General features: G+C 47.6%; 1 protein-coding gene across 2 annotated transcripts in view; it reads left to right on the plus strand.

The window, feature by feature from the left end:
- The window catches only part of TSPAN12 (tetraspanin 12), a 256,980-nt gene that overhangs the window by 46,316 nt on the left and 197,424 nt on the right, over positions 1–13,240 (plus strand). For both annotated transcript variants that reach the window (XM_073652070.1, XM_073652071.1), the window contains exon 4: positions 1,759–1,894. In XM_073652070.1, coding sequence (XP_073508171.1) covers positions 1,759–1,894 — 136 coding nt within the window. The remainder of the gene's footprint in view (positions 1–1,758; positions 1,895–13,240) is intronic.

The raw sequence follows: 13,240 nt of genomic DNA on the forward strand, positions 1-13,240 counted from the left end.
TCCGTTCACCTTTTCTGCGTCGCACAAAGACATGGTGGTTGGTACCAAAGATCTCAAATTTGGACTCATCAGACCAAAGCACAGATTTCCACTGGTCTAATGTCCATTCCTTGTGTTCTTTAGCCCAAACAAGTCTCTTCTGCTTGTTGCCTGTCCTTAGCAGTGGTTTCCTAGCAGCTATTTTACCATGAAGGCCTGCTGCAAAAAGTCTCCTCTCTTCAACAGTTGTTGAAGAGATGTGTCTGCTGCTAGAACTCTGTGTGGCATTGACCTGGTCTCTAATCTGAGCTGGTGTTAACCTGCGTTTTCTGAGGCTGGTGACTTGGATAAACTTATCCTCAGAAGTAGAGGTGACTCTTGGTCTTCCTTTCCTCGGGCGGTCCTCATGTGAGCCAGTTTCTTTGTAGCGCTTGATGGTTTTTGCAACTGCACTTGGGGACACTTTCAAAGTTTTCCCAATTTTTCGGACTGACTGATCTTCATTTCTTAAAGGAATGATGGCCATTCGTTTTTCTTTACTTTTCTGCTTTTTTCTTGCCATAATACAAATTCTAACAGTCTATTCAGTAGGACTATCAGCTGTGTATCCACCAGACTTCTGCACAACACAACTGATGGTCCCAACCTCATTTATAAGGCAAGAAATCCCACTTATTAAACCTGACAGGGCACACCTGTGAAGTGAAAAGCATTTCCGGTGACTACCTCTTGAAGCTCATCAAGAGAATGCCAAGAGTGTGCAAAGCAGTAATCAAAGCAAAAGGTGGCTACTTTGAAGAACCTAGAATATAAGACATATTTTCAGTTGTTTCACACTTTTTTTTGTTAAGTATATAATTCCACATGTGTTAATTCATAGTTTTGATGCCTTCAGTGTGAATGTACAATTTTCAAAGTCATGAAAATACAGAAAAATCTTTAAATGAGGTGTGTCCAAACTTTTGGTCTGTACTGTACCTATTGTTTCTTTTGGGGGTATCCATAGTTCAGGTGTGTTTCCAGTGATTATTATTTGAGAATTTATGCTCTTTATGTTGGTAGTCATGAATTTGAGCACTGCTGCGTTTTTGAAAATCTGCAGTGTCAATTCTTTCAGCGTATTTGCTTTTTTTTTTCCCAAAGAAAATAATGAAAGTGTAAAAATTCTGAAAAAAAGACAGCATAACATTTGTGCTGCATTTTTGGTAAATAAAGCTAACTTTTATTAACATGTACTGTAGGCAAATCACACATGTAATCCACCTGTAAAATGCAGCAAAAAAAAAAAGTTGCACAAATTGAGCTATTTTTTTGCGTTTTATACACAGCTTTTTTACTGCCAAGAGTGAAGGTTTTGGATGCAGAAAAAAAAACACTGCAAAAATGCCACATGTGAACATAGCCTTACATGGATACCATATACGTAGGAGCTCTAGATACAAAATGGTAAAATATTTTTTTCAAAATACAAGTTGTGAAGTTGCTGCTTTTTTTATTTTATCTGCTTTGGAGCGCTAAAAACTGTCTGTAAACGTGTATACAGCTTTTATATGATAAAGAAAATACATTGAATTTTTTAAAAGTTGCGGATTTAACATTGAAACTATTTAGGGATGATCTGAAAGACGCTTTTTTTTTACAAAAAACAAGCAAAGTCAGTTTAGAATAGTCTGAATTTCCATTTTTGTTTTCTTTTTGAATATTTTGGCTTTCCTTTTGGCTGTTTCTTTTGATACTACACCGTTGTATTACCCCGTTGCATCTGGCTTATCATTCTAGAGTGGAGGATGCGGTTCTTCTCATCTACTTCCCTGTGTTCCACCCTGTGATGGTTGCTGTGTGTTGTTTCCTTATCATAGTGGGCATGCTGGGTTACTGTGGAGCCGTGAAGAGCAATCTTATACTTCTTGTATGGGTAAGTGTAGTTGGATTTCTAGACTGACTCCCTAACAACTAATGCTGCTACTAGTCATACAATAATGCTACTTGCCACCGGAAATTATTGTTATGGGTTTTTTTCTTTTGTAACATTGGACAATTTTAGCTTCATGTTATGAACTATGTATAAAACGTGAAAAGACAATTTTACTTGTAGGCTACTATTTGTATTTTAAAGGTGTTGTCCGGTCCAAACTGATAAGACTGCAGTCGCTCTGTGTCACTGCAGACTTATGAATCCCCTCAGCTCATTCACTGTGCGCTGTGGGGATCACCGGTTTCAGACCCGGGAATGGAGGATATGTATGAGTTATACATACCGCCGGCCAGTGGCATGGCCTCGCTCTCCATACACTAGACGGCCGCATCACTAGACAGGGTGCAGCCTTTTCTCCATTCAAATGTATGGAGCGAGGCCGCACCCACTGGCCTGGGGTTTGTATAACCCATACATATCCTCTGTTCCCGGTTCTGAAACCGGCGAATCTCCGCAGTGCACAGTGTCTGCACTGGGGGGGATTCACAAGTCTGCAGTCACACAGAGTGACTGCAGACTTAGCGGTTTGGACCGGACAACATCTTTAATTGTTTATTAGCCAGTTCATATATAAGAGGAGATAAATTAAAAAAATTCCAGATGTTTGTTTCTGTCGTGATCATCTGTGCTGGTCAACTGGTCTTTAGGTTCTACAATGAACCCAAGATTCCTGGAAAAAAAATGTTGCGCAGATATAGTGTGGTGCGGGGCCGTTAGCCGCAGGTGAGGCACTCGTCTTCTCTTGTCACCTCCCGACATTCTACAATAAAGAGTGGGTCCTGGCTGGGTGTTGGTGCTCTGAGGGCTTTGCGCTCGTGCAGGCCGCCTGTAGCCGATGGTGTTGGCTGGCCAGGACCATAGGTTTCTGAGTTCGATAAAGGAAACTCCCGATCTAAAACAGTCTTTACTGAACGATAACTTGGTAAGGGTTATGTACAAGGGGTAGGGAGTACAAAGTCTTATGGTTTCTGTCACAGTGTAAAGCATTTTTATACACACAGTATCCTTCCACTGTAATCTACTCCATGGCCGGTGAAGCACACTGTTTTGCCCAACTTCGTCACAGCCTGCTTGTCGCCACAGTCCTGATCAGCACGTCTCTCTACATGCTCAGTAGTGGAAGAAATAGGATGTGGAACCGCTGTCACCCTGGATCTACCGGTCGGGACTCCCACTAGTCCTACAAACTCAGTCCTGTTTAGGCCCGTTACCTTCATCGTTTAGTAAGCTCAGGGTTTCTTGTGACAAGTCGTCCTATCCAAGGAACACTTCAAGGTGGAAGGTCACTCTGTCTAGTCTTCAGCAATATCCAGGTCGCGCTACTCCCTTGTCCCTTAGTCTCCTTTTCGTAGTAGTTCACCCAAATGGCAGCACTGCTCACAGACACTTCCTACTTTAACTTGAACTTGTCCCTATCTATCTACAGGAAGTCTTCTCTTTCCCTAATAGTAAGTCCCCCCCCCACTATGGGCTAGTCCCAAACATTAACTATATCCTTACCCTAATGTCACTACCTAACTATAGTCACCATCTTATCCTACCTATCTCATGTCCTAAATCCTACGATATGTCTCGCCCTAGGCTATACTATGATATCACATCCTACATTATACATTGCTACACATTACATAGGCAAATTTCACATGACACAATATATACAAAAGATGCAGGTCACTATATACATGACGCGATTGGTTCTTCAGGGATAGGAACGCGACAGTCCAGTCCACACTTCTTACACAAACAGAATTCTGCTTTTCCAGATGGTTAGGATTTCAAAGGTGTGAGCCAAAAATTTCAGGTCGGGTAGAGGCACCATATCAGAGACGTTCCACCCCCTTTCTCAAGCACGCATCATGTCCTCATAGCCTTCCTTTTAAAAGTGAACACCGTGTGATACCCAGCACTATTCCTGAGACAAGTCTTTAAAAAGATTATAGAACGAATTAAACTTGTTGCACATGGTGACAATAAAATTTCTTTCTTTGTCATAATAAAAGCTCCATTTATATTCAAAGTATTCTAACTTTCTCACATTAATATACTGTTATCTACTGCCACGATCACTGCGCTATTTCAGGTGCAGGATAATCGCACTGTGAATGCGGAGTTCAATAAAAACACACTGAAGTTGCAATTTTCATTCATGCTTTAGGGCTAACTGTATTTATATGTAAAGATTATATCCAATATACTAATAATTTCCTTTTGAAGTTGTGCAAAATTATAATTTGTGATTCACTCCAGAGTTATACATTTCAAGTCAAAAGATTTAGGTCTAGATTCCCAAAAGTGTTTTTTAACTTCTTCCCTAAATCCGCCATACATGTATATACCCTGCTGATAATGGCTGTGAAACACAGCCAGGATCTGCCTTTTTCAGCCACGAGTGGTGCGGGGCTCTGCCTGCGACTATTAACCTGTTAAATGCAACTGTTAATCTCTGACAGCGGCATTAAAAGTGTGCCGGTATGGGGGCGCATCGTTCCATGCACCTATTGGCTGACCCGCGACGTGATCATGGGGCGCTGAGAGGTTGCAATGAGAGCTAGTGGTCTGTTGCAGACCTCAATGGATGTCATCACAGAGCTTTGTATGTGTGTATATATATGTGTATCTCTCTCTCTCTCTCTATCTCTATCCAAGTCCATAAAAATCAGATCTATCAAGATACACAATTTAAACACTGCAAACAGAAAAATAATTCAAAACGCCAAAATTGTGGGGTTTTTGCTTGCCGGAACACCACAAAGAAATGCCTTAAGAAGCGATCAAAACGTCATATCTATCCAAAAATGGTATTAATACAAACATTGTCTTGCCCCGCAAAAAAAAAGCCCTTAGACAACTCCATTGACTGAAAATTTAAAATGTTATGGGCCTCGGAAAATGGCGACTTTAATTTTTAATTTTTTTTTTACCCAAATTTTTGTTTTCACTACTAAAATAATAATAAAAAATTGGACAATCTTGGTATTGTTGTAATCGTACTGATAAGAAGAATCATATTGCTAGATCATTTTTACCACCTAATGTACGCCGTAGAAACAATTCCCAAAAAGCAATGTCAGAATTGCTGGGTGTTTGCAATTTCACTGCACTTGGGATTTTCTTCCCGTTTTCCAGTACACTATGTGATAAAATCAATGGAATTACAATTTTGGCACGAACAGCACCGAAGAAATACTTATTTAGATAGTTTGGGTGTCAAAATATCTGCTTTTACCAACTCATTAGCTAGCGATCTTAATTTTTTCATAGTTTAAGCTTAGGAGATTAGTAGCTAATAGCAATATGATTTTCTTTTTAAAATGCCGTTGTGGGATTAGATACATGGGCCATACTTCAAGACCAATCAAAATAAGTCTTGCACAACACCAATCAGCTATAAGGCTGTTTTGATGAAAAAAAGAAAAAATCACAGATAGATGAAGGAGGGAGAAACAACTGTTAAACAGTTTAAAGATGTGGTCCTAAATACGAATCAATTTTCATACTAAATGCCTATCTATTTAATGCCATAATCTAATCTATTTTATAATATACTTTAATTAAAAATTTCCCATCTTTCCCGAATTACACTATCTAATTGCTTTACTTTTTGTTTTTCAATTTCCTTCTTTAATGACACTTCGTTTGAGAATCTCAGTGACATCACTTGCCGGGCGGCGCTAGCCTCTGCACGCCAGTTATTCTTACAATGTGCACTCTGTTACCGGCTTGTTACTACTGAACTGAGTCGGCGAGAGAGTGTGCGTGCGGTCATTGTGCACATCACACAGTGACAGAGAAAGGACTAGCCCAGCCCCTGAAACAAGTCACAGATAATGTTTCACTTCAGGGAGGGGCAGGGTCTGTGACAGTGACTACAGCCTCCACCTCCTGACAATGCTTCATTTGAGTATCCCAGCATGCACTGGGATTCTCAACCAAAGCGTCATCAGAAAGGAAGTGGGGAAAAATAAATAGAAAAGCAGATAGATTGTGTATTTAGGGATGGATAGGGAATTTTTAATTAAAGTTTATAAGAAAATAGATTAGTATTGGCATTAAATAGATAGGGATTTAGGATGAAAATTAATATTTTGGACCTCCCCTTTAATGAGACTACTGTCGCAAGACATTTTTGGGAATCTAGACATAAATCTTTTGATTTGAAATGTATGATTTTGGAGGAAATCAAAGTTATAATTCTCTACAGCTTCAAGAAAATTATTACAACGAGAAGTAAATTGAATACTACTCTTTAAATACAGTTAGCTAAGGGCATGAAGAAAAATTGCAACTTTAGTGTGTTTTTATAGAACTCTGCACTCGCAGTGCAGTTATCCTGCACCTGAAATATTGCAGTGATAGTGGCAGTAAATATTTGCATATTAATACAAGAAAGTTAGAATACTTTGAATATACTGTAGATATATATATGTGTATGTGTGTGTATATATATATATATATATATATATATATATATATATATATATATATATATATATATATATATATATATATATATATATATATATATATATATATATATATATATATATATATATCATTTATTATGTTGGTGCTGGGTATCAAGTATCCTTACGTTTTTTAAGGAAGATTATCTCAACAAGTTGTGTGCTTGAGGAAGGGAAGGGGGTGGACCCTCGAAACGTCATCCAGGTGTGGCCGTTCAGTCTCTGATACACCACCTCATCCACAAGTTCCCATATTTGGATCTTTTACATCATGATAAAAGTGATGCAAGTTTGACCATTGAGATTGTAAGATCGATTTATACTTACACTCTGATTATAAAAAAAAAAAAAAAGTATGAAATAGAAACAATGGTGTGACTTTGAAACACCTCTTCACTGTTCCTTCAATGCACTTCTTGCCTGATTTGCATTTGACTAGATTCCTCATGACTGACACATCGAATTTCTACAAAAAAAAGGTATTATTTTTTATTGGTGACAAGGTTCTATACAGTGACAAGGTTCTATACAGCCATCAATGGCGTACAGTCCATAGATGCAGACCACGCAGCCGCTATGGGGCCCGTGAGCCATCAGGGCCCGGAGTCGGGAGATGAAATCCGCTCTGTAAAACTTGTGCATCCTGGGCAGCAGAGGGTGACTCCCCAGCTGCAGTGCAGAGAAGGAGAGGAGGCTCCGCCCACCAGCTGAGCACAGAGCCAGCTTACAGTATGGCCATTGCTCTCCCTGCCCCCTCCCCTGCTCTGCTCTCCCCCTCCTGCCCTGCAATTACACCAAGAGAGCTCTGCAGTCGGGCCCAAGGAGGAAGGGAGGCTACATTATAGAGAAGATGGAAGAACCTGCATCATGTGCAGCCATCTACAGAAAGGGTAAGTCCATGTGCAATGTGTGGTTATAAATATAGAATGTCTAATATGTTTGTATAGAAGTGTGTAATATGTCATGTCTATGTATTTGTGTACATATGTGTATGTGATGCCCATGTATTTATCTGTGGGTACATCCATATATTCACATATGCAGGGCCGGCGCCAGCACCCAGGCAGGTACCGGGACCCTGGACCATCAGAGGGGCTCACTTGCCGTCGGGAACCGGGCCGCTTCCACAGCATTTGTGTAGGACCTCTGGTGCTGCTTGATTGCCGGCATTTCACCTGACATGGCCGTGTGCTGTGTGGCTGTGTGCATCGCCCCTGCCCCGTCATTACTACCAGACACAGTGGCACATCGCACTGGGCACGGCCATGTCAGGTGAAGTGTCGGCAATCAAGCAGCGCCAGAGGTCCTACACAAATGCTGTGGAAGCGGCCCGGGCCCCGACGGCAAGTGGGCCCCCCTGATGGTGCAGGACCATGGCGCTGTATTAGTGGTAGATGTTGTACGACTACGCCACCCGTTGAATGCAGCGAAGGAGCTGCCGCTGCAGGGCAGACCGCTGAGGCCGGTGGTAGGATTGTGCAGCGTGATAGTATCACCCCCAACGGGAGGGGTATGGCCTCAGGGCAGCCGACGTGGATGATGGGGGTAGCAGGAACCACTCGGAGACGGTACGGTGTAGTTCAGGGTCTTTACTGGTGACAAAGATAGACCCTCCCGGAGTACTGGCTAGCGATTGGGGCCTGGTCAGTCCTTGAGCAGATGGGATCTCCCCTGGCCAGGCGGAGTTGTAGGCCTCCCAAACTAACTGTACTCTTCTGGCTACCTTGCTAGAGGCGGGTATAAGTAGCCCACGTCCCTGAGTGTACCGTGTGGTGCTCACCCGTATGGCCGGTGACTCGGGGCCTTCTAGTAGCTTCCGCTCCACGACGGCGGTGCTGGTCCCACGCGTGTGACCGTGCCTTCGGGTTTCTTGGCCAGAGGACCTGAATTCCCCTGCCGGTCGGTTTCTGCTGCTGGATAGGAGTTAGTCCCCACAGCCTCGGACTCCGGGTCCGGTGATAGCTTCTCAGTCAGGGCGAGCTCTGCAGCTGCCAGCCCCTGACTCTTTGTAGTACTGCTCCCACAGAGCTCCTGTTGTTTCTTCCTATGCTGCTTCTGTGATGAAAGCCGGCCGGTGGGTGCAGCTCTCTGGCGCCCCCTTACCTCTCAGGTCAGTCAAGGTACTGCACCTAGAGAAAGTAGTGCCAGGAAGCTGCAACCAGCGCAGGGAACACGGTAGTGTGTTATCCCTTCAACGTCACTAAACCGTAACGTCACTACACAGCACAACTCGCTAGCGCCCTCTTAGCCTCAGGTCAGTCAAGGAACTGCACCTAGGATAAGCGGTCGCCAGGGAGACTGTCCTGTAACCTACTGGGTATCGGGGCCCTCTGTAGTGAGGGCGGTATATATATCTTCCTTGGCCGCGCCAGGAATATATATATCTGAACCTCCGACCGTCACTACCAGCCTTCCCCAATCCCCAGTTGGTATGCTGCCACCAGTCCCTATTTTAGATATACGCCCAGTCCGTGAATGGGCCTATATCGGGTCAGGAACCAACCCTGGGTAGCGTTTTTGGCTTGAGCCGAGCTCACACGGACGTGCGTTCGTTATGCAGAATAAAAGGCAGGCCCACAATTACTTGAGGTAATTGATTATAATAATACACTAGATACACGATATACAACTAAATATACACAGGTATAAGGTCAGGCTAAACTATACAACAATGGAATACAACACACAGAATCACCACAGCATATCAGTTACCGGTTTCTTGATTTTCTTGTGACGCAGGGAGAGGATTCTGCGATCGCAGGCACGGTTCTTTGTTACAGGCTGAGGCCTACCACCGCATGGTCAAACTGCTCCTCCCCTTGGTGGCCTCAGCTGGTGCTCAGATGTTCAGCACACCACTCTTGGGTCAAGACTGACTTGTCTCTTGTCTGTCCTGCTATCTTACCTGCCCCGTCCCGCCCACGGCTGGTGAGGTCAGCTGGCTCAGTCTCCACCCTCAGGTCTAACTTCGATCAGAAGCCCAAATTCTAAGGAACCCAATAACTTCTTCTGGGATGGTCTCAGGATACCCACAGGGGTTCCCACGGATTCGGGCCGCCGTAACCGACCTTTTGATATCAATTATGATACCATACGGTCCTCAGGAATGGCTCCGCGCTATATCTTGGCTTCCAGAGCACGTACAAACGTCTACCGCGGAGGCTTGTGTGCGCAATGGCTCCGGGACGCCGTGATATTTTTTTATTGGCCCATCCCACGCAACATGCGTGTACTATTCATGTTTCTATATCTTATGCCTCCATGCTTGTGACAGACAAAGAAACTAGTCCTATGGGACAAATGGTCAGGTACAGATAGACGACGCACCCCCCCCTGCTGGCTGTGTTTCCTCTCGAAGTCTTTGAAGCTCCTAGCATTCAAGTGTTAAGTAGGCTTCTTATCTTACAGGAGCCTGGATGGGGGGAAACTATCTAGTTGACGTTTTAACAGAAGGTCCCAAGGGTGGGGGCTGCTGAAGTGTGGCCATCCCTGGATATGATTTATCATTACCAAGATGGCGGCTACAGGTTCATCACACCTCCCCCTATACGAGGGCGCGAGGGGGTAGCACATTCCTGTGTTCCCCCGTGCGTCCTTCTGCACCCTCCCCTTGCCGGGATAACCCGTCAGCGTTACCGTGGTCACGGCCTCTTCTGTGGCGAATGGAGAAGTGGTACTGCTGGAGAGCGAGGCTCCAGCGTAGCAACCTGCCATTCGACCCAGAGACCGTGTGTAACCAGCTGAGGGGGTTGTGGTCCGTCTCCACGGTGAAATGGCTCCCGTACAAGTAGGGCTGCAGACGCTGCAGGGCCCATACAATTGCCAGGCATTCTTTTTCCACCGTGGAGTAAGCCACCTCCCGGGGCAGTAGCTTCCTGCTCAGGTACAAGACAGGATGTTCCTGGCCTGTCGTGTTGACCTGACTTAGCACAGCACCGAGGCCAAAGTCACTGGCGTCGGTCTGTACCACAAACGGCCGGTCGAAGTCGGCAGCTTGCAGTACAGGGGAGCTACTTAGGGCGGCCTTGAGTGCCCCGAAAGCTGTCTCGCAGGCGACTGTCCAGTCGACTGCGACGGGCAGCTTCTTCTTGGTGAGGTCCGTCAGGGGCTTGGCCAGGGTGCTATAGTGTGGGACGAACCTCCTATAGTACCCGGCGGTCCCCAAGAAGGACATCACCTGCTTTTTGGTCCTAGGAGTGGGCCAGGATGCGATGGCATCCACTTTCCCCGGTTCTGGCTTCAGAACCCCCCCGCCTACCCGGTGACCCAGGTAGAGGACCTCACTCATGCCCAGCTGGCACTTTTCCGGCTTGATGGTCAAGCCTGCCCGGTGGATCCGACCGAGCACCTGCCGCAGGTGCTCTAGGTGATCCTCCCAAGTGGGACTGAAGACTGCAATATCGTCCAAGTACGCAGCCGCGTACCCTTCAAGTCCCTCAAGCAGCGTATTGACCATCCGCTGAAAAGTGGCAGGGGCATTCTTCATGCCGAATGGCATCACTGTGGACTCGTACAGTCCAAAAGGGGTGATAAAGGCAGAGCGTTCCCTTGCCGCGGGGGTCAGAGGAATCTGCCAGTACCCCCGGCTCAGATCCATGATGGTCAGGTACTTAGCCCCGGCCATCCGATCGAGCAGGTCATCGATGCGTGGTATGGGGAACGCATCGGTGGCCGTTACAGCGTTGAGCCCCCGGTAGTCCACGCAGAACCGTGTAGTTCGGTCCTTCTTTGGTACGAGGACTACAGGCGAGGCCCACGCGCTGCTGGATGCCTGGATCACCCCCAGCTTCAGCATCTCGTCTATCTCTTGGCGCATGTTTCCCTGCACCTCGAAAGAGACCCGATATGCTGAACGCCGGATCGGCGGGTGATCGCCAGTGTCCACGTCGTGGACAGCCATCTCAGTCCTTCCGGGCAGGCTGCTGAACAGCCCCCGGAAGGGGTGCAGGGTGGTCCCCAGCTGGGACCGTTGGTCCTCCGTGAGCTGGTGGCCAACCCCCACATCCTCGATGGACCCACCCGCCTTGGCTTGGGTGAGCAGATCCAGGAGGGTTTCTACCTCTCCTTCCTCGGGAAGGTTGCACACTGGGTGGGCAGTCGCTTCCCGCTCATGATGAGCCTTCATCATGTTCACGTGGAAGGCCTTCCTCCTTCCACGGGCGTGATCCAGGGTGACCAGATAGGTGACGGCGTTGAGTTTCTGGTGCACGAAGTAGGGACCTTCCCAGGCTGCCTGAAGCTTGTTCTGTGGTACGGGGACCAGTACCCACACCTTTTGACCCACCTGGTAGGTCCTCTCACAAGCATTCTGGTCGTACCACCGCTTCTGGTCGGCCTGGGCCTGGGCCATATTGTCCTGCACCAGCTTTGCCAAGGCCATCATCCTGTCCCGGTGGCGCACGACATACTCGATGACCGACACCTCGGGGGTGGCCAAATCCCCTTCCCATGCTTCCTTCACCAGAGCCAGGGGGCCCCGTACCCGTCGCCCGTACAGGAGCTCAAAGGGGGAGAACCCCGTTGAGGCCTGCGGAACCTCCCGGTAAGCAAATAGGAGGTGTGGGAGGTAACGCTCCCAGTCTCTCCCGTGGGAGTCGACCAACATCTTAAGCATCTGCTTTAAGGTGCCATTGAACCGCTCACACAGGCCATTAGTCTGTGGGTGATACGGGCTGGCCACCAGATGTTGCACCTGCATTTGCTTACAGAGGGACTCCATCAGCCGCGACATGAACTGGGTCCCTCGGTCGGTGAGCATTTCTTGGGGGAAACCCACTCTGGAGAAGATCTCCAGTAAGGCGGTAGCCACCTTGTCGGCCCGAATGGACGACAAAGCTACCGCTTCCGGGTACCGGGTGGCATAGTCCACTACCGTGAGTATGAAGCATTTCCCGGAGTGGCTGGGAGTGGACAGAGGTCCAATAAGGTCCACAGCAACCCTCGAGAAAGGCTCTTCGATGATTGGCAGAGTTACCAGTGGGGCTTTGGGGCGCGGCCCCGCCTTCCCCACCCTCTGACAGGTGTCACACGAACGGCAGTAGGCACCCACCGCGGCTCCCATCCCAGGCCAGTAGAAATGCTGAGCTATCCTGGCCTTGGTTTTAGCGATCCCTAGGTGTCCGGCCATCGGAATCTCGTGTGCGATCCGCAACAATTCCGCCCTGAACGGATAGGGTACCACTAACTGTCGGTCCCTGGGCCACGCCTCCGGTGAACCCTGCTGGACCGTTACCCGGTACAGCCGTCCCTGGTCCCAGACCACCCGCTCGCAGTCTGACTCCATGGGAGGCTGTGCCGCCTGTTCCTTGAGAGCTTTCAGGCTGTCGTCTGCTTCCAACGCAGCCTGAAATTCCTGACTTGATGTGGCCAGAATCGACGAAACTGCCACATCCTCTGTCAGCCCCTCCGGGCATGTCACCTGGCCGCTGTCTGACCCGGCAGACACTTGGTCAGAAGTGGGGAAGCCGTCGGACCTCTGCAAGGCTCCTTGGGCTCCGGCGCTCCCACTCCTGGTGACAGCGGCTATGACCGCTGTGACCGTGGGTAGTGCCTGCTTCCCCTCTGTTTCTGACCAAGCCGCCCGATCAGGCAGGCTTCCTAGGCCTTTGGACATCTCGGATGTGGGGAACTCCTGCCCTGGGGTCTTACCTGGCGGCTCCTCTCTTGGGACACCCCCACCTCCCATGGCCTGTTCCTCCCCCTGCAGTGGGCCTATACTCAGCAGCCTGGATACCCCTGGGAGCCCTACACTGCCGGTAGCTGCCCCCCTCTCCATCCCTGAGCTTCCCTCTACAGAATCCTGCCCGCCCCCTCCCTCACCGGA

Source organism: Phyllobates terribilis, unplaced genomic scaffold (assembly GCF_046119375.1).
Source record: "Phyllobates terribilis strain yellow unplaced genomic scaffold, ASM4611937v1 Scaffold_11__3_contigs__length_659146591, whole genome shotgun sequence".
Lineage (NCBI taxonomy): Eukaryota > Metazoa > Chordata > Amphibia > Anura > Dendrobatidae > Phyllobates > Phyllobates terribilis.